The sequence below is a fragment of the Salarias fasciatus genome, chromosome 12 (genome assembly GCF_902148845.1).
Source record: "Salarias fasciatus chromosome 12, fSalaFa1.1, whole genome shotgun sequence".
Lineage (NCBI taxonomy): Eukaryota > Metazoa > Chordata > Actinopteri > Blenniiformes > Blenniidae > Salarias > Salarias fasciatus.
In genome coordinates, this window is record NC_043756.1 from 27,716,522 (window position 1) to 27,740,094 (window position 23,573).

General features: G+C 42.4%; 1 protein-coding gene across 1 annotated transcript in view; it reads left to right on the forward strand.

The window, feature by feature from the left end:
- Window positions 1–23,573, forward strand: part of LOC115398250 (NMDA receptor synaptonuclear signaling and neuronal migration factor) — a 51,516-nt gene that overhangs the window by 10,992 nt on the left and 16,951 nt on the right. The window contains exons 2-14 of the mRNA XM_030104931.1: window positions 1,624–1,685; window positions 3,934–4,707; window positions 5,563–5,635; window positions 6,977–6,982; window positions 9,960–10,028; window positions 15,566–15,618; window positions 17,230–17,319; window positions 18,315–18,442; window positions 18,532–18,615; window positions 21,103–21,136; window positions 21,398–21,468; window positions 22,237–22,316; window positions 23,280–23,382. Of these exons, the coding sequence (XP_029960791.1) occupies window positions 1,624–1,685; window positions 3,934–4,707; window positions 5,563–5,635; window positions 6,977–6,982; window positions 9,960–10,028; window positions 15,566–15,618; window positions 17,230–17,319; window positions 18,315–18,442; window positions 18,532–18,615; window positions 21,103–21,136; window positions 21,398–21,468; window positions 22,237–22,316; window positions 23,280–23,382 (1,627 nt within the window). The remainder of the gene's footprint in view (window positions 1–1,623; window positions 1,686–3,933; window positions 4,708–5,562; window positions 5,636–6,976; window positions 6,983–9,959; window positions 10,029–15,565; window positions 15,619–17,229; window positions 17,320–18,314; window positions 18,443–18,531; window positions 18,616–21,102; window positions 21,137–21,397; window positions 21,469–22,236; window positions 22,317–23,279; window positions 23,383–23,573) is intronic.

A 23,573-nucleotide genomic window follows, 5' to 3' on the forward strand; every position in this document is an offset into this window, starting at 1 on the left:
TCTATAGCATAGCATTGTATGATCTGTTTTTGTCAGAAAACAGGATTTCACTCTTGAATTAAAAAAAAGACATCATCAGCGTAGAGATTAACCATTCAGTGCTGAACCTCTGTTGAATATTATCACTATTAAATCCATGTTTCATCCCAGTATTTTACACAAAATGATACAAGTATTTGTAGTTTTATCTTACAGTAACTTTAGTAGGTTTTTAACCTTTCAATGTGGTCTCATTTCAGTAATCAATTTTCATATATCCTTTACGATTGCTGGTGAAAGACTTAAAGAAGAGATTTGTATGTTATGTATATTGCGGTGCATATTCAGAATTAATGCTTCCACAAAAGTTTACTGAGTCTTCTTGTTTGTGTTTCCGGGTGCTGCTAAAAATGTAAACATCATAATCCCAAAAATAACCTTACAAAATTAATTACTGTAAGTTTGGCAATCCAGGGCTGAAACCCAGGTGCAACAGAAAAAAATATCTGGCATAGAAATTAGTCTTAGTAGCAAATCCTGGTAAAAAACAAAAGAAAAAAAGCAGCAGCCAAATATACATCTGAATTAAATATACAGTAATGTGTGTACAGAGCAAATGCTGACACCAGCGTTTAATAGAACAACTGAACCAATGCGACAGATTGTTTAATTCCTGATGCTTTAATTTGTTATCCAAGTCGATAATTACAGTGTATAAAACTTTGGATGCTATTGCTTTAATCCTAATATGCAAAGGTCCTATTGAAAGACCTCATGTTAAATAAAGTATGAATGATGCATCAGTGTTGACTGACCCCGATACGACCCCGTTACGCTCTGTAAAGACCCCGCAATGCCTTCATTGAACTACTGTTCCTTTTTATTCGGGCATCACTCTGGACTAGATTTGTATCCTGTAATGCTGCAGATTGTGGGGCACGACATTTTGTGTCCACTTATGCTGCAAATGAATACACAGTTGTGTAACGTGCTTTGGACCAAAAAAAAAAAAAAAACACCATTAAGTCTCTTCTGTTTTAATGGAAAAAAAAAATGAATATTTTTTTTGTTCCAGAATTGTGAAGAAATGGCTGATTAAAAGCCAGAGCTTTCAGAAGAAGTGCTTGGAGAATTGTCCTGAAGAGAACCCGATGTAAGAGAGGACACTTTGTTTTATAAACTACAGGCAGGCTGCCACCTCCATGCTGCACACACTCTGCCAGTTCCTTTGCTGATTCCTGCCAGTATGTGTACATTTATAACATGTGTACGTGACTGCATAAATCTCCTGCCTTCTATTCTGGCACATGCAGTGTCACAGTCCCCTATGGGACTTATCAGCTGTGCAGCCGAGGCAAGCTGTGGCTTCCAAGCTGTTTCCCAGTCCTCCTGCCACTGTATAAGATCAGACTCTTACACGGAGTGTAAATGCTCTCTGAGCAGCATGAATCTCGCCTCGCAGACCGCTACGGTGCTGTAATCCATGATGAGTGTAGAGGTCTTGCAGAGGAAAGGCTGAGACAGGCTGTTGATGTGGTGAAAATCCCGTGAAGCCCTTTTTGTGAGTCACTTCTCTGTGGTTGATAGCAGCTGTTGCGCGATAGGGCTGTGGGTTAACTGTTGCATTTGTTGTGTCTCTTACAGAGCAGCCCGAGCTTTTGGAGAATACCTGTCCAACGCCAACCCAGAGAACCGCAACGGAGCAGGTAGGTGGTAAACAAACACCGGGGAGCGCCAGCTCGTTCAGTCACACATTATTAGAAAGATCAAACTCCCCCCTCTGAGGACGGTCTGAACCCAGCTCACTTATTAGTAGATGAACAATCCAACTGCTTCATAATGATCAGATGAACTGGCATCAAAGAAGACTCATGTATGACTAAAACACTATTAATTCATTTTGAGAGACCTTTGTTGATTCCGATCAGTCCCATACATATAAGGCTATGATTTTCACTTGAAATACTGGACAGTGAACAGTTACGCTGACTCCTTGTGGCTTTAGTAGGAAACTGCAGTAGCAATGTAGCTGCGTAGTTATATTAATTTATGTGTAGTTCTGTTCTGGCTCGGTTGGTGGAATTGTTGACTCCACCAATCCATGTGTCGAAGTGCTCTTGAGCAAAACACTGAAGCCCAAATTGCTCCCATTGGATGAATTCAGTGCCTTGCATGGCAGCTGCCTCCACTGGTGTGTTTATGTGTGTGTGAATGGGCAAATATGATTAACACTGTAAATCACTTTGAGGACAGCTCAAGCGGTGGAAAACTGCTATTTAAGTGAAAGCCATTAACCATTCAGCTTTGTTTTGTGGTTCTTGTCAATTCTCATCAGTACTATACATGTGGGATCATATATGATCCATCTTTGCCATCTGGTCAGGTCAGTCATGGAAGAGACAAAGAAAGAGAGAAAAATAACAGTGACATGTGACGAGACTGACCAAATCAAAGTGAAGAGTTTCAGTGGGAGTTTTAGATTCTGTAATTGTGTAAGGGCATTTCTGACTGCTACAATGTACAGTCCATATCGATTTAGAGTGAGGACAAGTAAATGAACATGATCCACCCTTATCCAACTTCTGGTGATGGGATGATCCTGGCTGACTGCCTAGAGTCAGGATACACATCAGCAAATCATCAGACCATCACAAAAGAATTTACACCGAAATTTCACCAAGTTTTCCCAACACATGGTCTGCACGGCAACAGTTTGACTATTCCAACAGTCCTTTTTATATGGTGCTTAGATGGGGAAGACTGGAACAGAATAACCTCGAAGTTGGACTAAAATTGGGTATTTACACTGTGAGGCAAGTATGCCAACCACCAGGATGCATTAAAAAGAAAAAGAAAAAAAAAAAGATCCTATATGATAACATTTAGAAATACCACCCTGCGCCGGTAACTATGGTAACTCTCTTGATTTCCCGTTCTGTGACTTTACACCCATGCAGACATACCATTTGGTTTTATGTTGAACTTGAATACAATCCTCCTGGGTGTGAGTCTTTGCTTCACTCCCCATAAAAATGAAATAACATGGACTTTCTCCTTTTAATGTCTTGGGCGCACTTGAGAATGAAAGGCTTCCTCTCGAGCAGCTGCTATTAATAACCTTCATCTTTAACTGTGTGACTACCTACGCAGCTGCTGTTGTCATTAATATGACCACTAGCGGTCCTCACGAAACCCGCCTTGCGACTCTCATCGGAACAGTCAAGTCAGGCTAACCTACTTCTAAATGATCGATGACGAGTAACTATTGGATATCAGTGGGTCTGACAACATTTTAATTTGTTCATCAAATCTCTAATTCAGAAAATGTCTACATCTGAAAAGATATGAATAGATGTTAGCTATTGCTACCTGTCACAGAGGTGACATGTCAAACAAGCAATGAAACCTCACCCTACCAAAGCAAAATGCAGCCGGTAAAGGTTGGTAAATCACACTTTCTACTCAATTTTTATCTCTCTGCACCAAGCATGTCCCTGACTTGTTTATCCACAGCACACACAATATGATAAAAAACAGAGATTCCCACGAGCTAACACTTATTTACAAGCCTGGAGCGATGCAGCTGCTTTCTCTGAGAAGGAGTAACCATTCTCCTCGACCCTCAAGGATGACTGGGCCTTTGTATCTGCCAGAGTACTTTCTGTACTTCCAAATCTTCCATCATTCCTCCATTTGCTCTTTTCCATCACTCAGTCACATCTTGCTGTTCTCCTCATCCTCCCAAAAGCTTTGCTGGCTTGTAAATGTTTACTGCTCCAATGCCAGAGAACAAATCCCAGTGAGGGACAGACGTCGATCTGCATTTCAATTTCAGACATTTATTCCTTGCTCATTTGGAGAACTTGTTTTAAACACAGAAAATATTATTGATCTGTCAACCTCCACTTGCTGCTGTCCTGAACTCTTTCTCCTTCTCTTTCTGTTTCTCTCCAGATCATCTTTTGTCTGACACTTTCCCCGGCCAAGACTGTGACTCTCCAGACGTCAGCCGCTTGCATAACAACAATCTGCCGGCACAGAGCCGCTGTTTGCCTGTAGCTAAACCCGACCAGCCCCCTCAGCCCAGTCGCAGCGCCCTCTCTCAGTCTCAGCCTCAGGTCAAGCCCCTCCAGGCACAGGCATCGCTCGGACCCTCCAAACGGCGACTCTCCGGTGAACGCAGCCTCTCCGCAGAGGACCCGCGAGGCGTCAGGGGCCACGAAGGAGGCATTGGTCTGAAGCCATCCAGAGTGTACACCATCACCAGAGAGGGGGGCATGACCCTGGGGGGCCGCAGCAGTGAGGAGAGCCTGGAGCTGGAGGTGCTGAAGGGCTCCAGGGAGCACCCCATGGCCCAGACCTCCGCCGGGGCCAACAGCAGCCTGTCCTGCACCAGCCAGCCATCCGCCACCGCCAATCGCGGCAGCCACCACCGCAGCGGCCACCACCGCAGCAACCACCACCACACCAGCACACATCACGGCGGTCCGTCGTCGTCATCGTCGCAGCCGCTGCAGAGCTCAGGGAGCGCCAGCAACATCCGGGACTGGGGGATGAGGAGAGGGGGGTCGCGGGACGACTACACCCCCGACTGCGTGGCCTGCATACGAGCTCCCTGTCAAAGCCAGCGCTCCCTGGACCTGGACACCTCGCCACGGGACGGAGGGAAACCTCGCAAGAAGCTGGAGAGGATGTACAGCGAGGACCGAACCTCTACCGACGACCGGGGTAAAGAGAGAATGGGTGGGATGAATGGTGGGAGGATCCAACTACACTGTATATTTATTTTTAATGTCACACTGAAATAAATTAATATCGCATTGATAAATGTCATTTTCCCCACTTTAATTGAAATTACGATCCTTCCCTGCACCCACAAGGGGGCGTATATATGGCATCAATTTTAAGCCACAAATATTTAGCAGTTTTCCTGCCCTATATTAAAGGGAGAATCACCCATGGCTAAAACCGCTCCTGGGGTTCAGGGTAGACCTGATAGAGCAGGTCGACCTTCAGTCCCTAAGTTGACAGTATATTAAACTGAGGAGACAATGAGATCCAAGTTTGAGTATGTTGGAATACCTTGCATTTCTCGCCATCTGTGTGTGTGTGAATGCAATTTGTCATGTAAAGTGCATTCATAATGCTGAATTGGTATCATGAAGCGTATTCACCATTTACCAATAACAAATAATTAACATTTTATTTTGATAGATGCATACAGTTATCGAGAAATGTTCAGAAAGATCTTTTAAATAGGAAAATCAATGATTAACTATAAATGAGTTTATGTGATGTGACGTCTATGGCCAAAGCAGTATGTGGTGATTTGCTATTTCTAGACCATGCTTCCTGAATCCTGAACCCACACGTTCAAATAGGCACAACTCTACCAAGTTGCCTGATTAAAGCGCCTCAGATTAGTCATAATGTAAATTCTACGTGGGGAAGTTGATGCATTTAACCAGAGATGACTCCGCTCTGTGCTGGTGCGTTCTCCAGCTTCCTCCGCTAATTGTTAGTGCTGCGAGTGAATCTTCTTCTGGCTGACGCCACGCCATCCTTCTCTTCCTGTGTTTACAGAGGACAATCCTAATAGCTGGTTCCCCAAAGAGAATATGTTCAGCTTTCAGACAGCCACCACCACCATGCAGGCGTGAGTATGTCACGGAGGTTCGCCTCCGACTCTTCTTCTGTGGATCGCTGTGTCGTACTGCACCTCCGCCGTGTTGGCAGGACGTCGCCAGAGCTGTTCCGTCCAAGACTTACACATATCACACTTTAATCAGCACACTCAGACTCTTTTAGGATTTTATAAAGTGTCTGTCATCATATTGGCTTCATACCATAAGAATCCCAGTTGCTACTTTGAGTGGACTTAGTATTGTTGCTAATATATGTACATTAGTATTATTAGACACAACAGACCTTCATTACAATCCCATATTAGTTAAGGCACCAAAACACCTGGTGAGGGTATAAAAAGAGTTAAGATACATGAATGTCTTCAATTTCACACAATTGTTGGTGTTCAGCAATATGATTTAAAATTGTATGAAATAATGCAAGGTGTGATGAAATACATCATATATGTGATATCAAATGCTGTGGCAAGTAAAGGTCCAGTACATCATGGTTCATTGATGGTGAGACAGAAACTCTATGAAGCATTCAAATGAAACTTTCTTGCTTGATATATTTTCAAAGATGATTCCAGATTGAGAGTACTGATAGAATACCTTTTGTTCCTCCTTATACAGAAATGAACTATTGCTGTGGCCATAATCATAATATTACCGTCAACCTGAGCACCACAGCCTAACCCTTAAAATTTGAGAGACTACGCAGTTGTGTACAAATCTACACACAGGCACACACACACACGCACACACACACACACACACACACACACACACACACACACACACACACACACACACACATGCTTTGTGAGCAGTTAATCAGCACCTATCAGCGGGATGTTATAATTACAACTCTCAAACAGACAAAGCCCACCCACCATGATCTTTGCCTCCCACGCTCCCTCTTCTTCCTCCATATGTCTCCTCTTCCTCCTTCCATCTGTTTCCATCTGCTTGTGTCCCGATCCGGGTCAGACTGATGTATGGGTCTGACGCTGGTCTCGGATCTCCATCTTTCCCCTCTGGCATGATGAGTGTGTTGCAGTTTGATGGACTGCTCATTCAACGCCGGATCGATCAAACTGTGTGTGAATATGATGAAGAGCATGCTGTTTGTGGATGATCATCATGTAATATTTAGTGGTCAGTCCTTATTTGCATTAAGATTTTAGATCAGATTCAGTAATTTTACGTGAGATTTTTTGCTCCCTTCAAAGTAAAAAACTGTAATATAAATCTGTGCGTGCGTGCGTGTGTGTGTGTGTAGTAGTTGGCTGACCCTGTTGCTAACTTCTCTTTCATTTTTGTCTTCTCTTCTTCCCTCTGCGTGGCGGCTTTCCAAACCACGACTGTAGAATATCGTGAGTAACTCTTTCAAACGCCCCCACTTGTTCCTCCTCGTTGCTCTTACTTTTTTATTATTATTATTATTTTCTTGGCTCTGTCAGGTAACGTGTCTTGAACCCTTTTCCTTGTGGCTTTGTGTAATCCAGTCTGCTGTGTCCTTAACAATCCCGCTGAACGACAAACCCCCCTCGACCTCAGCGCCTGAGTGTTGAAGTTACAGAGACGCTCATACCAGCTACTGAAGTGTTTTCTAGGGATGCACCGATTACCACTTTCTTAAAGGACGAGTACAAGTACGAGTGCTAACCTTTAGCTGCTTGACAATACAGAGTACGGATCAGCCACACTTTAATCACGTGAGCCCTGAAACTCTTCAGCATGTAGCATGTAGCACAGCTCGGAGTGAAATCGTCCTGGACCCACTGTGTAGTTAAGCTAATGAGGCTAACTCTGCACTTCCAAACGTCTTGGGTCTTGCTGGTGTTGGAGGAAATAGCTTTTGTCTCCTTTTGATAATTTGGTGGAACATAATTTAAAGTCTGTCTTACGTTAGTCGTTCTCAATATTAAAAGAAACTCTGAAGTATCAGTGCAGTATTGGATTGGATGCACAGTACGGTATAATTCCAAAAATTTATAATTGTTTAATTCAGCCTTAGAAATACGTAGTTTTGGAGGGCATCCAGTCAGTTGCTGCTGTCAGGAAAATAACCAATTAGTAGGTAGGGTGCCCATAAGTCTCCCAACTTTCATTCCCATGGGTTTTTTCTTCCTTTTATACTCCCATAAGATGATTGAATTTAGAGGGAAATGTGGTGGATCTTGTCTGACGAGATGTGCTGGTGATGATAGAGCCTCTTCCCACATGATGCAAACATGATGCACACAGGCAGAGCTACAACCGCCATTTCAGATAATAAGCCATGTGCAGAGCGATGGTGACTTCAGCCCGTCAGCCGTCCGTCAGTCATAGCCAGACCGCAGGACAGGACTCCATTTCTGACATACGCTGTCGCAGATGATTCTCATTATGTCTGACATCCTGTCAGAGGCATTAACATCCCTTCTGGGAAAGACACGCCCAATGTCAATCAACGTACACACTCTGAGGATGGGAAACAATGGAAGTGAAGACAGACACGGGGGGGGAACATAATGACTCAAAATGGCTTTTTAAATAAAATTAGGTAGCAGTCTTTACTGTCAGCACCTGTGGCTTTTTCTGTACGATACTACTCAGTTTCCCTCAGTGTCTCTACATGTAGACCTACCCTGCATTGTATGTGTGTGTGTGTGTGTGTGTGTGTGTGTTTGTGTGTGTGTTTGTGTGTGTGTGTGGATCGGTTGTGTCCGTGCTAACCAAGCTAATAAAGCACTTACCAAAACTAACCAACCCCTCACTAACCCGTATGGATATAAACATTCTCCCCTCGAAATCACGTTTACTGTTGCCCCATCCCACCCTGATTATTAATGCCCAAACCCAACTCGACCCAAAGGCCTTCTGTCTGATGTTTAGCTGAAGTTACTTCAAATAGTGGGAGGAAGATGCTCTAATCTAGATGTTCTGTTAAAAATAAGACAAAACATTCACTAAAGACAACAACAAGGAGAAACCAAACAGCTGAGATTAAATACCAACGAGCTGATATAGAAGCTAACGTTTACTTGAGGCTGGGAAAGCAAGTCACAGCTTCTGTGGATATAGGCTAATGCTAATGCTACTTTGGAAGAAAGTTCGCTTAAAGGGATACTTCAACATTTTGGCAAATTGGCCCATTTAGCGCAATTCCTTAGTCATTTCGGACAGCATACTTACTTTTTTTGTGCAGGGGGAGCTATTGTTTATTCAGAGGTGAGTCGGGGAAGGTTTTCGGGATGGACACAATGGAAGTGGGTGGTATTTTTGCTTCCCCTCGTCAAACTCATCAAATACACAATCCAACAACCCCAAAACACTTTGGTGGACACGTTATAATCCGCACATTCACTACGCTGCAGAGGTGGGAGATTAGAGCCTGATCAAGTCATCTCCATGCCATGTTTTTGCTCTGACCATGTATCACACCAGGTGAAACTCATCAACCCTGCTCCTCAGCTTGTCTGTGGTACACAGTGAGGGCAAAAACATGGCATGGAGATGACTTGATCAGGCTCCAATTTCCCACCTCTGCTACGCTGTGAAATATTAATGCAAAATTACGAGATTGAGTTGTTTATGCGAAAATTGCTAAGACGGAACTACTTACTAAATATGGCGTCTGGGCGTAGTGATTTCAAAAGAAAAAGTAGTTCCCAGTATTTGCTTCAGCGTCATAACGCTACAATATTATTTGTTGGTGTTCCACAGCGTAGTGAATGTGCGGATTATAATGTGTCCACCAAAGTGTTTTGCGGTTGTTGGATTGTGTATTTGATCAGTTTGACGAGGGGAAGCAAAAATACCGCCCACTTCCATTATGTCCGCCGCGAAGCCCTCCTCGACTCACCACAGAATAAACAATAACTCGCCCTCACAAAAAACAGTACGTATGCTGTTCGAAATGACTAAGGAATTGCGCGAAATGGGCCAATTTACCAAAATGTTGAAGTATCCCTTTAAGGTTAATTAACCTAAAAAAAAAACTGCAGTTTACTTTTAAGAGACAAACTTTGCTTAAAGCTTAAGCTAACAATGGGCTCAATTAGCTGAGCAGAGAGAGGCTACATATCTGCAGGCGTATTGTACTTCAGCTCATGCTCAAGCTAACAGTCAGCTATGAACAGAGCGGTGACAGACAGCACACGGAAACGGTGGTGCCTGCCGTTACAACTTTTAGCCTTTTCTGTGCTAAACTAGCGTAAACCTTACAAAGGTTGTTTTCCCTGTTGGGTCAAGTTGGGTTCAGACAGATTCCTCCCCGAAAAACGATGAAATGTTCAGTCAGGCGTCGCTAAAGCATCAACGTTCTTCCTAGAAATCAAACCACTTAATGCTTTGACGTCCCGGCAGGGCTTTCCGAGGCATTGCTGAAAGAAAGAGACGGAAAAGAGAGCAGGAAGCAGCCACCCTGATGGAGAGGTACGGTGTCCTGGCTGTCCTGTCCTGTCCTGTGTGGTTCTCCAGCGTCCCTGTCACAGCCCTCCCCTAAAGAAACACCTTTTCTCACACATCTTCAGCTCCTAATCAGATTATAACACCTCTTTGCCTTTTTTTTTTTTTTTTTTTTTTTTTTGCTTTTTTCTGTCTGTGACCTGATTTCTGTTTATAGTCACAAACTTCCAGATGATCACATAACTTCAACAGAATTCAGCTGAAGCTCCCAAAACTGCTGGTATCGCTTTGATTAAAATGTCTTTTCTTAATACATATTAACAATTTGTTGGAAAGAGACCCATCTAATTTGACAAACTGAGCCTCTCCATTGGCTTTATATCACTTTGATAAAGCAGCGAGTCGTTCTCAGATCAAGTTTATTAAAGACACGACTTCTAACAATCTCTCGTTTTGCTCATTGACATGGCAACAACTTCAAGTGAAAACGTAAAACTTCAGTTACGTTTCGGGTGTCCGTTTATACCGTTACAAATACACCTTTTTGAAAATGGGCTCCCAAGGTGGAACTTCTGAGAAACACTCAGGCTGCGTCTGTTGCCATGTGGATGGGCGAAAACGATCCTTTCTGGAAACGTGCTGAGCAGACGGTGCTCCACGACTGTAGTAAATACTTCTTTTACTTTATATGATCAATAAGAACAATGCTTTCCTCCAGAATGTCATGACTCGAAATCCGTATTCTCCTGGATTTGGTAGGTTGAGTTAAGAGATGAAGAAGTTGTTGCTGTGGTCGAGGGCGGAGAGAGCTTCCACAATCACTCAATTAATCGCTGAAATAATCAGCAGAAAACTCAAATTCAAAAAGAATTGAAAGCTGCAGCCCTATTTACAGTGTATTGTTCTGCACTGACGTGTGTGAGGTTTCATTCCAAAAGAAACCAAAAGCACCAATTCGTGGCCTGGTATGCTAACTATATCGTTTTCTGCGTTTCTGCAGTTGCTGTGTGAACAGACATCTTTTTCAAAATGTTGTCATCTAAGAGCGAGACTTTTGCTTAATGTTGCGATTGTAGTTATTTTCAGTAGTAATTATTTGTTTTTGTGAAAACACTGACATTTCCATCAAGTATAGTGTGTGCCACAACAAAGACAAACTTTAAAGTCAAAATCTAAATGTTATTATGACACTGTATTTCCGTCTCAGTCCAGGTGAAATTGTGCTGTCTGTTTGAAACCCCTGCACTGCAGTGTGAGTGTAAATGCTTTAACATGAGGATCAATGCTGATAAACTGTCACAAACATCTGGTTTGGTATTGATCTTGGTATTGAGCACACAACAACACGGTAGAAGCTGTATCGTAGCGTCGGTGGCAGACCTGTGTGATGGAGTTGTGTTTTGGGCCTTTTCTCTCTGTCTCCACGCTGGAGGATGAAATTTAGCAAAAAATCTTATTTTTTTTCCCCATGTGAGTAGGAAACCTTGTGTATCACGGGAGGAATTAGTTTGACCGTCTTTAACCTTTTCTTTCTTAATGTGCTTCACTGCTGGTGTAAATAGTTTTGCTCCAAACTGTTTCCGTCATTTCTAACCGGGGCGTATAAAGTTCCCTTACTCTGCACATTTTTTTCTACACGGGAATCGAACCTGGCCTTGCACTTCTTGTCCTCAGCTGCTTTTACAAGAGGATCACAAATCTCCTGACTGTATCCTGTGGTGTGTGTGTGTGTGTGTGTGTGTGTGTGAGAGAGAGAGAGAGAGAGTGTGTGAGGCTGTGGGTGGCAGGTTTAATCAGTGTTCCTCACACTGAAGTGTAAAAGCAGGGTCTATCAGTACAGAGCTGTAGCTCTGCACTCAAAACGGATCGATATCTGGCAGCAGAGCTGAGACATGACATACACTGTGTGTGTGTGTGTGTGTGTGTGTGTGTGTGTGTGTGTGTGTGTGTGTGTGTGTGCCTGTGTGTGTGTAATGCAGTTTAAATCTCACTCGAAATAAGGCAAGACTACCTTTATATTCAGAAATTAGTATGTGTAAATGTTATTAAGCGTAAATGCACGATTCAACTCAAGAATCAATGTGAAGGTACTGAAATTGTGTGAAATGTGTCAATATCTGACCATCGATTTTGCGCATGACAACACAACAGAAGATTTATTTAGAACAGTGGCAGATCGGTGCGATTTTGTTTGGTGTCAGACTCCAGCTAGCATTTCCAGAACGTGGCAGCTGTTCAGCGGTGGAGGAGCGCGATCATGTCTTTTTCCAATTCACGAGATGAACTGTGTCCAAAATCACCTGTATTTTTTTTTTTCAACGGAACTTTTTCATTTGGAAGACGTTTTCCATGATCTTTTGGCACTGATCCGTTCTTTGTGGTGTTTCCTTGATTTCTCACAGTTTTTCTTGCTCATGACGAGCAAAACCAAGATATCTGCCATTGTGTGGCATAATTCCCTTCAGTGATTTTAAAAGGCTATAGGACTAGGACATCCTGAGGAGTTCATATTGAAATATTAACCTTGGTTTTTCACTTAAACCGAAGCGAAACAACTTTTGTTCCAGCCAATGAGGGCTCCATTGTTTTCTTTATGTCACGAGTCTGATTCGTTTAAAACATCCTGAACTTCAGGCTGAGGTGGAAACAGACAAGAATGGACACAATAACCTTTTCTTTTCTTGTTAATTTAAGTACTCATCATAGTAACTAAAAGTCTCAGGTACTTTTGGTGAAATTGTTTCTGTAAATAGTATCTGGTCGCAAATCATTCCTGATGAGCCACTGAGACTCATCTGGATACTTTGTTCAATTCAGGCTAAAGAATCTAGGAAAGTATTTAAAATGAGGGCCTTGTCCTTCCTGAATGTGTAATTTTTTTGGCGGTACAGAGTCCTTTCAGGTCCTTTCAGGACGCAACACTTTTAATAGAAATGTACATCTCGGCTATTTTCACAAATCCAATTATGCATGTTTGAATGAGCAAGTACCAAAGTGTTTCTGTAAAGGTCACGGGCAGATAGAGAGGTGAGGAGGTGAGGGCTGCATTCGGGTGCCAGGAACTGGACTCGGTCGTTGTGGTGTTTCTAGTGAAAAAGGCGTTGCTAGTTGAGCTGACAGCGACTGACTGACAGATCCTCCTCTCTGAGTCATGCCTCCGTTTCAGGCGACTCCACACTGCAATCAACACCGACATGTCAGCAGCGTTCCTGCAAAACCGCCTCAAACCGCTCTGAGATCCAGACAATGCACGGGGGAGGTCTGCGGCTTCCCAGCTTATCTTGACACTGTACACCAGGGGTTCCAAACATGAGGTCTGCGGGCCAAAACTGGTTCATCACCTCGCTGATTAACGCCGAGGTTCATTTCTAATTTACTTAAGGGGAGATTGCATCATGTCGGGAACAGTAATGCCCATAAAAGAGACCCGAGAGATCAGTGTTGTTGGTTAAAGCCAGGTACTATTTACTGTGACCATGGTTCGTATGCACAGTAGCAGTATTTTGTTGCATTCTTAGCCATCTACGCAGAGATAGAGTGTTTTCAAAAAGATGCATTTTCACCTGTTTACATGGAGACAGAGTCGGAGCATTTTTGAAATGTTCCACCTTGGAAGCCATTTCCAAAAATGAGCATTTTCAGTGTCTTCCAGCACCGTCAACGTGTGAACAGACGCCCAAAAAGCAGCAAAAACTTTTCTGTTGTCACTTCGAAAAAATGTCGTCTAAATAGAATCTTAAAAAATGCAACAAAAAAACAAAAAACAATGAATTAAATAAAAGCTTAAAATACTCAAAAAGCAGGAGGAAGCATGACCTCAGTGAAGCCTTGTTTGATGTCAATTTTTTCTTCTCTATCTTTATTCTTTCATGTGAAAAAGGTATATGCACATTTCTATAATAAACATCTTTCAGTTGTATGATATTTAATCAAATACAAACTTTTAATGATCAATAAATCAATACAAAAAAGGGAATTGCATTTAAAGGTGATAAAGCTCCTGTTTTATTGGTCCACTCTGGGCCATTTGTGACCTGTTCAGGGTTGTTCGTCAGCTCCAGCACGTTGCAGCCATAAGCTGAAGAAAGCAATGTGTCTCTTGGGTGAATCTCAGTTGCTTTACAATAGAATATGTTGTTGTACTTTTTAATGAAAATAATCATTTCAGTGGGGAAGTCCCTCTTCATGACGGAGCAGCTTCACCAGCTGCGGAGGAAGAGACGGTGATAATTGGCTGCAGAGGTGGAGTTCATTAAAAATAATGAGCTGGGGGTGTCGGCCCACCCGTGTCACATTAATAGATGCTTCAGAAAAAGAAAAAAAAAGCAGCAGGTTCAGTTTGAATAGTCAGAAATGGGGAAAAATGTTTTGTGTTTTCTAACTTCATGTTGTCAGACAGACTCATTAACTACAACTTTACCTCTATGATCCTTTGAAAACACGCTTATTTTTTGGCTTCAAGTTAATTATGATTCTCTCATAATCAATAGAGTCTGCTGCCATCGACCGCAGTTTGTTTGTGGTTTTAAGGTACAGAGTGTGAAATGGGCTGACCAAACACCCCTCCATTGATGCTGGTATTTGATCATTTATTTGTTTTTTTGGACGAATCTTCACAGTTCAGACTGCTTCAGGGCGGTCTGTACCGTTCAACCAGTACGCCTTAATCTTAAATAATGTCTCCGTGTGGCATTTCTATACACAGAAGATTTGTAAAGATAAAACAATCTTTTATATGGGAACAACTTTAGATAGAAACCGGGCATTTTAGCTTTCAACCATCAATAATGAAATGTGACCTTTCTCACAAATGCATTTCCTGATGGGACCACAAATCGTGAGGACTAAGCCTTAGACTTCCTCCCAGTTGCTCTCAGTCTGAGTTTATTTTAGGAATGCACAGGTACCACTTTTCTCTTGTCTCTGATGATTAAGTTGCGGGTGTTTCGCCTCCTCTGATATTTTGGCAGAATGTCATTTACAGTCTGACTTACATTTATCTTGCAGGCGACCGTGGTGATGGAGGATGAGCATGCTGTGCAGTATCAGTTATCAGTATCGGTGCATCTCTAGAGCATTTATCTTACTTAAAAACAGGACATTGTAGGAATTTGTTGTGTCAGGCTCCTGGATCAGTCACATCTCTGCATATCTGCGCATGTTTGGTCTGATCATGCTGATTCAGGTCTGTTGGTGAAGAAGGCTGACGGGTCGTCCATATGTTAACTATGCACATTGGAAATAAATGGAGCACCAACCTTGAAGAGCGGAGCAGAACAGTTGTATGCTAATTTCTATCTCAATGGTCATTTGTCATTGATCCCTTGAGGACCGGTCAGCCTCCACCGGAGGGCCTCATGTGGTCTGCGAGTCACACGTTGCCCATTTGTTATCGAGATTAAAGTTAACGGACAATCTTATTGCAAGAGTGAGGAGACAAAACATTTTTCTTTTGGATTTGGAGGATCAGGAAGTTGTCATCTTTGTCCTTTATTCATGTTTCTCTTCATGTCTGAAACGGTCTGATTCTTCTTCTTTTCTCCTTCTCTCTCACTTCATGGCAGAAATTTCCGGAAGCACCTTCGGATGGTGGGCAGCCGCAGGATGAAAGCCCAGAGTAAGTTTCCCTGGGAGTCCACCTGCATGTGTGTTGGTGTTGGTGTGTTTTCATGCGCTCACGCTCTTCGGTGTGTCCCGCCATAACATCCCACCTGAGGCTCGTCAGGGCGGATTCCTGCTTCACGCATGGAGCTGCAGGTCTGCATGTTCACACCAAGTCGTGTTGTTGGTGACTTATTGGGTCTTTATTAGTTTGTGCCTGTGATGGTTACGGCTGTTTTTGGTTACGGCTCCTTTTCATTTTGATTTCAACACGATAAGTTGGCCTCTGCTTTGTCTGTGCTGTTTTATTTTTTCTCAGTGAAATTCTTATTGGATGATTCTTCCTGTTGTGATCACAGTTTTGCCTAATTCCAGTAAAAAGTTGCAGAAATTATTACTGGATGAAATGAATGAGTGTGTGATGAAGGAAGTTCCTGGGAGAAGTTGTGTGTTAAAGGTACGCACATAGGATTTAACTGTTCCACTTCTGAACAGCGCGTGGCAGTAGTGAGTCACTATGAGTCTGCAGCCTCTTCTCAGTGACTCACTGCACCATCTGGAGGCATTAAGTGGTATTACAGTGAGAATCAGACAGAAGTTTGCTCGATTTAGCAGTGGCTTACCTTTGAATTATTGAAATGATTCGAGATTTGAACTCTTTCAACACTTTTGGGACTTTTGAGAACTTAATCAATATGTTTATATACCATGTATTTATCCCAAATAAAGTGTTGGACTCTTGCATTATACAGATGTATGAGTGGACATTCAGCCAGTTGTATTAAAAAAGACTAAATTTACTAAAAATATTACCTCAAAAATGTTGAATGATACAAACAGTATGAACACAGAGATATATAAACCAGCCGTTGAGTATAATGTGACTGATATGAGTATATGAGAAGCATCAATGTCATTCTGTATGCAGCATTTTCCAAACATAGCAAAATGTTAAAAGAGTATCAGGAAATATGGGATAGAAATCAAGCTGAAGTGAAAAAAATACAAGCAGGTAATGAAAGTAAGACATTACAATTAGAAATTTGTCAAATTGGAAATTATAATAAAAACTTGTATGGAAAGGTGTTAATGAGAAAAATTTGAAGCTGTAATGAAAAAGGCTCTTTTTAAAAAGACACTATCATCATCAATCTCATTTAAGTCAAAAAAGAAAAGCATCTGATCAAGTCTCATCCCGAGTGTGATTGACCTGGTGTAGAAGTCCGTGATATCAGAGGCAATGAGTTTCTGTGTATTCTTTCTCTGCTGAAAGGTTTATCTTGAATAAATCCGCCTGTAGACTTGATGGTACTGAGTTAAGAACATTTATTCAATCATGCCACTAGTTTTGTAGTATAATAACCTTGGAAACCTTGACTTTCTCCATTCCTCACATTATGAATTTCATGGATTGACCAAACGGTTTAGAAGGGACTGAATTTCTCCTGTGTATCAGTGTTTCACCGACCAGAGTGGCTATCGAACACAGACACGTGCATCAGCTGTTCCTCTCATGCTGGGTCAACAAGTGCGGGCCCTCCATTATCCAGGGTTAATTATCCCTGGGAGGGTGTGGAAGTGTGCGAGTGTGTGTGAGTGACTTTCTCCCCTCCGTCGACTCCATCAGCCTTCGCCGACCGCCGAGCCAAGAGCTTCAGCCGCTCGTGGAGTGACCCCACCCCCGTCAAGCCCGAGTCACTGCATGACTCCAGAGACAGTGAGTCCCACATTTCACATACACCCTGACAAAGACACACTGTCTCACACACACTTCATCAGAACTGTTGTTTTAATCAGAAACCTTTGGCTATTTGTTTCACTTCTTTTAAAAATCAGTACTTCGGGATATTCGGTGGGATTTCCCTGCAACACCTTGCAAAACCACATCGTCATAAGTTGCAGATTGCAATTTTCTTGAAGATAACATACTTCAGGGAGCCAAACTTTAGGTATCTAAAGATTAAAGCATCAGTGAGGAAAAACAACAAGCTCCAATACCCAACCCTGTGGAACACCGCAACACAATTTAAGTGATGATTACATGAATGTTAAATGTTTCTCTACATTTGCAAAAAAGAAAAGAAAAATCAACCTTTTTGCCATAACTGTTGTGGAGTTTTGTTGAAATTATCTTAGTACCCATGAGTGCAACATCTCAGTCGGGTTCAGTGATTATTCATATAATTGGAAGATTGCAGTGTTCTGGAGGGATCAGTCAGCCACACACACTTCAGAAAGAAACATAGCATCGAAGCAAATAACACATCAAAGCAACAGGTGCACTAAAACATTTAACCCAGAGACTCACTGACTGCACTCTGACACACACACACTCCCTGTTCCTGTCGACTGTGGCCGTCACTGTGTGTCCACGGTCTCTGTGTTTACAGTCCATGCTCCTGTGTGTGCGACTACCCGGCTGTCCTCACCCATCCACACAGCCGTCCTCATCTCCAGCTCGTCGTCCATCTGCCTGTTGCTTTTGTGTGTCGTATCTGTTTCTGTGTGTGTCCGGGCCGAGCGCCTGAGCAGGCCGTTATTGTGTCGTTTTGTGTTTGTCTGATTTGAACTTCCCCGTCCCTTCCTGTACTGGATGAATAAAATAACAGGTGCAACGGAAAAAATAATAAAAGAATGGAACGCCCACCTCTTCTGTAATCTCATTTGTGCGACTTCCTTTCATCTGGGCCTTTGTTCCCACGTGTGAGCCAGGTGGTGAGCTTCAGACCTCCTCAGGGACGCTGGATGAAGGGGTGGACGAGGACGCCGACTGGGAGGAGGAGAGGGAGGCGGAGAGAGTGGCCTGCGAAGGAGAAGACTTCATCCCCCCTAAAATCATGGTGAGGATGCAGGAGATGGAGTTTCAGATTAACATCTTAACCGCTCAGTCTTTCATGTTAGTGAGTGTCTGATTCCCTCGTCTCTGCAGCTGATATCCTCAAAGGTTCCGAAGGCCGAATATGTTCCGAACATCATCCGCAGGGACGATCCCTCTATCATTCCCATCCTCTACGTAAGTAACAGGATGTATTGGCAAGTTTTCAAACAACAATGGAAGAAAAAAATTCAGATAAAACTTTATCAAAATACAAACATTTTACGAAAAGCTCATCAAATAAAATGTAATGATAGCTTTCAAAGCTTCCTGTGAATTTTCTCAATCCATGGAGGAATGAACAGATGGAGAGACACATCTGCAATGATTTTGGGGAATTGATACCTTTCCACCCAAAACTGTGTCATGGCCATATTTAACCCCATCAGTATTTTCTCTCGCCCCGTCTCCTGGGAAGGTTTGGTCTGATTGGTGTTTTCTCAGTTTCAATGGCAAAATTAATTTATTTAAAACCTTGTTCAGTAGATTTGTGAGTTATTAAACTGTAACTTCAGGTGAAGTCTGCCATGTTCTTCCACACAAACCCTCATTTGAAGAATAACATTAACTGTTTGCAGATGATGTTATTCTGATCGCTGGCTTAAAGGTATAGTGGACGATGTTTTTAGCCAATGAATTGCGTGATGCAAATCTCAACTATTGGTCTTCCAACGTGTCAATCACGCTGGAGAAATGCTTGCGACAATTAATAGGTCTTTCCTCGGGAGGAGCAGTAGAGCATGATAGGATGGTGCGCTTTTCCAAAAGGAAGTAACAGACGTTTGGTTTCGACTTTTGAGAAAATCGTCCACTATACCTTTAATGCAGACCAACCGAAAGCCCAATCTTTTTGCTTGAACATGTGATTTAACATGTTTCATACATGATCTTAGTAAATCAGATTGAAGTAGTCCTGATTTAGTTTCTTTTCTTATAGCAGAAGACTGACTGAAAAGTTGCGAAGAAATTGCTTTTTTTTTTTTTTTTTTTTTTTTTTTTTTTTTTGCCTCTCTGGCATTTATCTAACTCAAGCCAGCCAGAAGTCTGCAGAAATGAGGCTGAAGCACAAATTTAAAGTGTTGACTTCTATGCTCCATCTGTGCAGAAAGTGAGCTCTCTGCTTTTTCAAGCATCTGGTAATAAAGACCTGAAAAAAAATCTAGGCATGTATAAAAGACACAATGCCATCTGTTGGTTTCATCACATGAAGGCAGGTGATGTTTGGGTCTGAACTGAATCTCACACAACAGCCATTGGCCACTTTCCTGGTTTTTTTTTTTTTTTTTTTTCCAGATGGCCCTGACATGTACAATGAAAAGGGAAAAAAAGCTCTGAAGTTAGTGGCACTCATCATTCATTGTCTGAATTGAACTGAAACTGATCTCAGTGTTTGGAGGACGGCCAGCATCTCCTCCGGTCTGACAGTCGCAGCTCAGAGCAGTGAAACGGTCAACCATTCATCCACTGGAAGCCACCGTTCACCGCAGTGACGTCCAGGCTCCTCCCAGCCTGACTCTGAGGGACTCTCAAGTGTCTCTTTCGTGTTTTTCTTTTGTTTGTTTTTTCTCACACAAGGGCAGAAAACTAATCAGCAAGTTGGTGATTTGTTTTTTGGAGGGAGAACAAACTGAGGCTGTGAGCACTGCCAAGGTTTAATCATTCCTGTTTGGACCCTGAAGCTGTTGTAGGTTCACCAAATTACTGGACTTGTGAGTGATTGTACAATGGAGGGCATCTGACTCTATAAAGAGCTGGTCTTCACTATTCTTTGTAAAACTGGGATCCATTCCCTGCGTAAACTATGCTAATTGCCGTGATTTTGCTCTTGCACTGTGATTTCAGTTGTCGTGTCTTCTGTGGGTGATCAGTGGAGACATCATGCACAAACAGGCTTATTTACACTAGAACAATCGACTGGAAACACATCGTTTCCATGTGTGTTTGCTTGTGTGTACCAAGGAATGATTGATTGGAAAACTGAGCTCAAACAAGCACAAACATGGGAAGTTGGACTCATTGGTGGAGAAATCTATCAAACATATTGAAGCAATGCAACAAATATCTGAATATGGGAGAAATTGTTGAACAAAATTGTTCAGAAATTCAAAAGTCAGGTGATCATCTGTATATATGATATCACATCTGCATCTGTGTTTTTATGTACAAACCTTTTGATTGGGCCCATAATGTACATCAGGCCCACTTTATACTGCAATATTTTCAAGTGAAAAGAGAATACCTTCTCGCAGCCTGGCATGCTAAAAACATTGTATTTAGTGTTTCTGCTGTGTCTGTGTAAACGGACATTGTTTAAAAAATGTTGCCGTGTAAATACAAACCTTTTCTTAAACGGAGATACAAAAACAGTGATTTTTCACTTGAAACGTCACGTCGAAATCAGCTCATAGTCAGAACACATCGGATTCCTGAACAACAGCAGCCGAAAAAACCTTTCCCTCATTAACTGACATCTTTATTCCATGCAAACATTTTAAAATCCTCAAGCATAAAACCGACACACATCATGTAACAGAATCTGTCGAGGTCCGGGTCTCTCTGAGAGGTCCAAAGCTGAACCTGAAGTCTAATTAAAGCCATTAACGACCTGAATTTTTCCGTCGACAGGACCACGAACACGCCACATTTGATGACATCCTGGGTGAGTAAAGAAAAGTTATCTTTATGCGAACATCAGTCGATGTGAAAATGACTCTGTGGCCTGTAAATGTGGAAAAGATGAGGGTGGAATAAGTTTGAGCTTGCTGGAGTGAAGGATGACTCATTGTTTTTCTGCCCGCGTGCGTCTCTCCAGGGACGGCCAATTTATATGTCTCACCATTATGGCTGAGTGGGAAAAGTGACACCTCTCCCTCTCTCTCTCCTCTCTCTCCTCTCTCCCCTGTGACTCTCTCCCACCCAGAGGAGATCGAGAAGAAGCTGACGGCCTACAGGAAGGGCTGCAAAATCTGGAACATGCTCATTTTCTGCCAGGTGAGCCCCAGTTGAAAAACATTTTGACATTTTGGGGTCACGCTTTCCTCCAAATCAAGTGTTATTGTGAGTCTGATAAATTACCAAGCATCAGCTTATAAGTTCCAAAAGAGATTTGTTCTCTGTCTCCCAACAAAAAAAATATTTTTTCCTGCATTATTTGTTGACAGTGTGGCTGTTCGTATCATCAATCTTTGGAAATGCATTAGATTGCAGCTTTGCAGAAAAGGTCACAAAGAAATCATGTGGGGATATTTTGTTGGCCTAAAAGACTTTTTTAAAAGTAAATATTTTTTTTGCTGAGGTAAAAGTAGAAGGTGAGGTGCATCAGCCACACAGATAAGATCTGTGGAGAACTGTAGGTATAAACGCGATGTTGGGATGAGCGATTGCTGCTGTCTTTCTTTCTTCTGCTTCTTCACCTTGATAATGATGGTAATGATGATAGTTGATCGTCTCTTCCAGCTGCTCTCATTTGCACTCCTGTTGAATAATGTAACACGCCTCCCGCTGCCTCAATGCGATGCTCAGCACAATAATAAATGGAATCATTTATCTTTAAAGAGGTTTTTTTTGGGAGGCATCTCACTTGATTGCTATAACTTTTGAGATTAAATTATCGTTATGTATACATAGAATTGTAGTTCTTTTTCTTGAGATTTGTAAATGTTTTCTACATTATGTGTTGATGTGTGCGGTCTGAAAACATCATTGAAACCAAGAGCTCTTCTAATATTGTGACTCAGTATGACCCTGATGTTTCCTCAGGGAGGCCCCGGACATCTGTACCTGCTGAAGAATAAAGTGGCAACCTTTGCAAAGGTGGAGAAAGAAGAGGGCATGAGCCAGTAAGTTTTGGGGGATGTCTGAATGATTGATAACCTTTAGAGCTGAACCAACTCATCGGTTGTTAGATAAAAGTGCCAGACAGAGCAAACCTTGTCCATCACCCTCATTACAAATATGGCCGTTATATGCTGCGTTAGTGAGTGTCAGTGAAGTGCTGCAGCTTGAAAACAGTCCATAGTAAATGAAGTAAAAATGCTCATTAACTGTGGATTCAGAAGTCCTGTTTCTCAGTTTATTCCAACAGTGACGCATGTGAAAGATGGAGTTACTGTGTTGAGAGACGTTCTTTATCATGAGAAATATTCTGTGTTCTCTTATCTAATTTCTTCTCTTGGACTTGTCTGATTTCTTTATGTCTTTAAATTTTGAAATGCTTCTCCTCTAGAAAGTCTGACAGAATGAGTGTGAGCATGAGTGCTTCTTAGAACTCTGACTCCGAGATCATTCAAAAACTACCAGAGAACAGACAAATGAGGCTTTTCGCCCATGTTCCAGGCAGCAGAGGATCCCAGGGTCATCAGGAATAACGAAGAACTGCCAGATATTTAAAGTTGAAGTTATTTCCAAAAAAAAAAAAAATTCAACTTCTTCACAGTTCTCTACACCCAATAAATTAAAATAAATCCAGTCGTGAGAGAGTTGAAGTTAAGATTCAACAGCAGTGTGAGTGATGTTTGAATTAATGGGAAAACAAGCTCTGAGAAAATACTTTGACGTGTGTGGGTTTGGATGATAGAGTGACAAACAAATCAGTCTGTGCTGCTCAAGCTGTGAAGCAACACCTCTTTTTACTGTTTCACACACAAATCTGTGGCCTCCGCCAGAGTGTCTGCAGGCGACATGAAAGCTATTTACTACAAACCGTCCCAGAAATGCCTCCGGTCACAGCGTTGTTCAAACATTGACCTTTACCTTGCTCTCTTGCTCGTTGGTGTCTGATCGCCCTCACTTCTCGCTACCAGGTTCTGGCGGCGGCTCGGCAGGCTGATGAGCAAGCTCAACCCGGCGCCAAACCTGATCCACATCATGGGCTGCTACGTGCTGGGGAGCGCTAACGGAGAGAAGGTACCCGGTTTCCCGTGTAGCCTGGAGGACAAATACGACCTCTGCATTTCGTAGTCCGGGTCACGCACACAATGCTCACTCATGACTCCAGATTTACACGCCGACCGCTCAGAGGTGTGCTGCTGACTCATTTAGAGCAGACGCTGGAAACCGACTGCCTGAAGGCTACGGTCAAGTCTCAAGCACAGCAA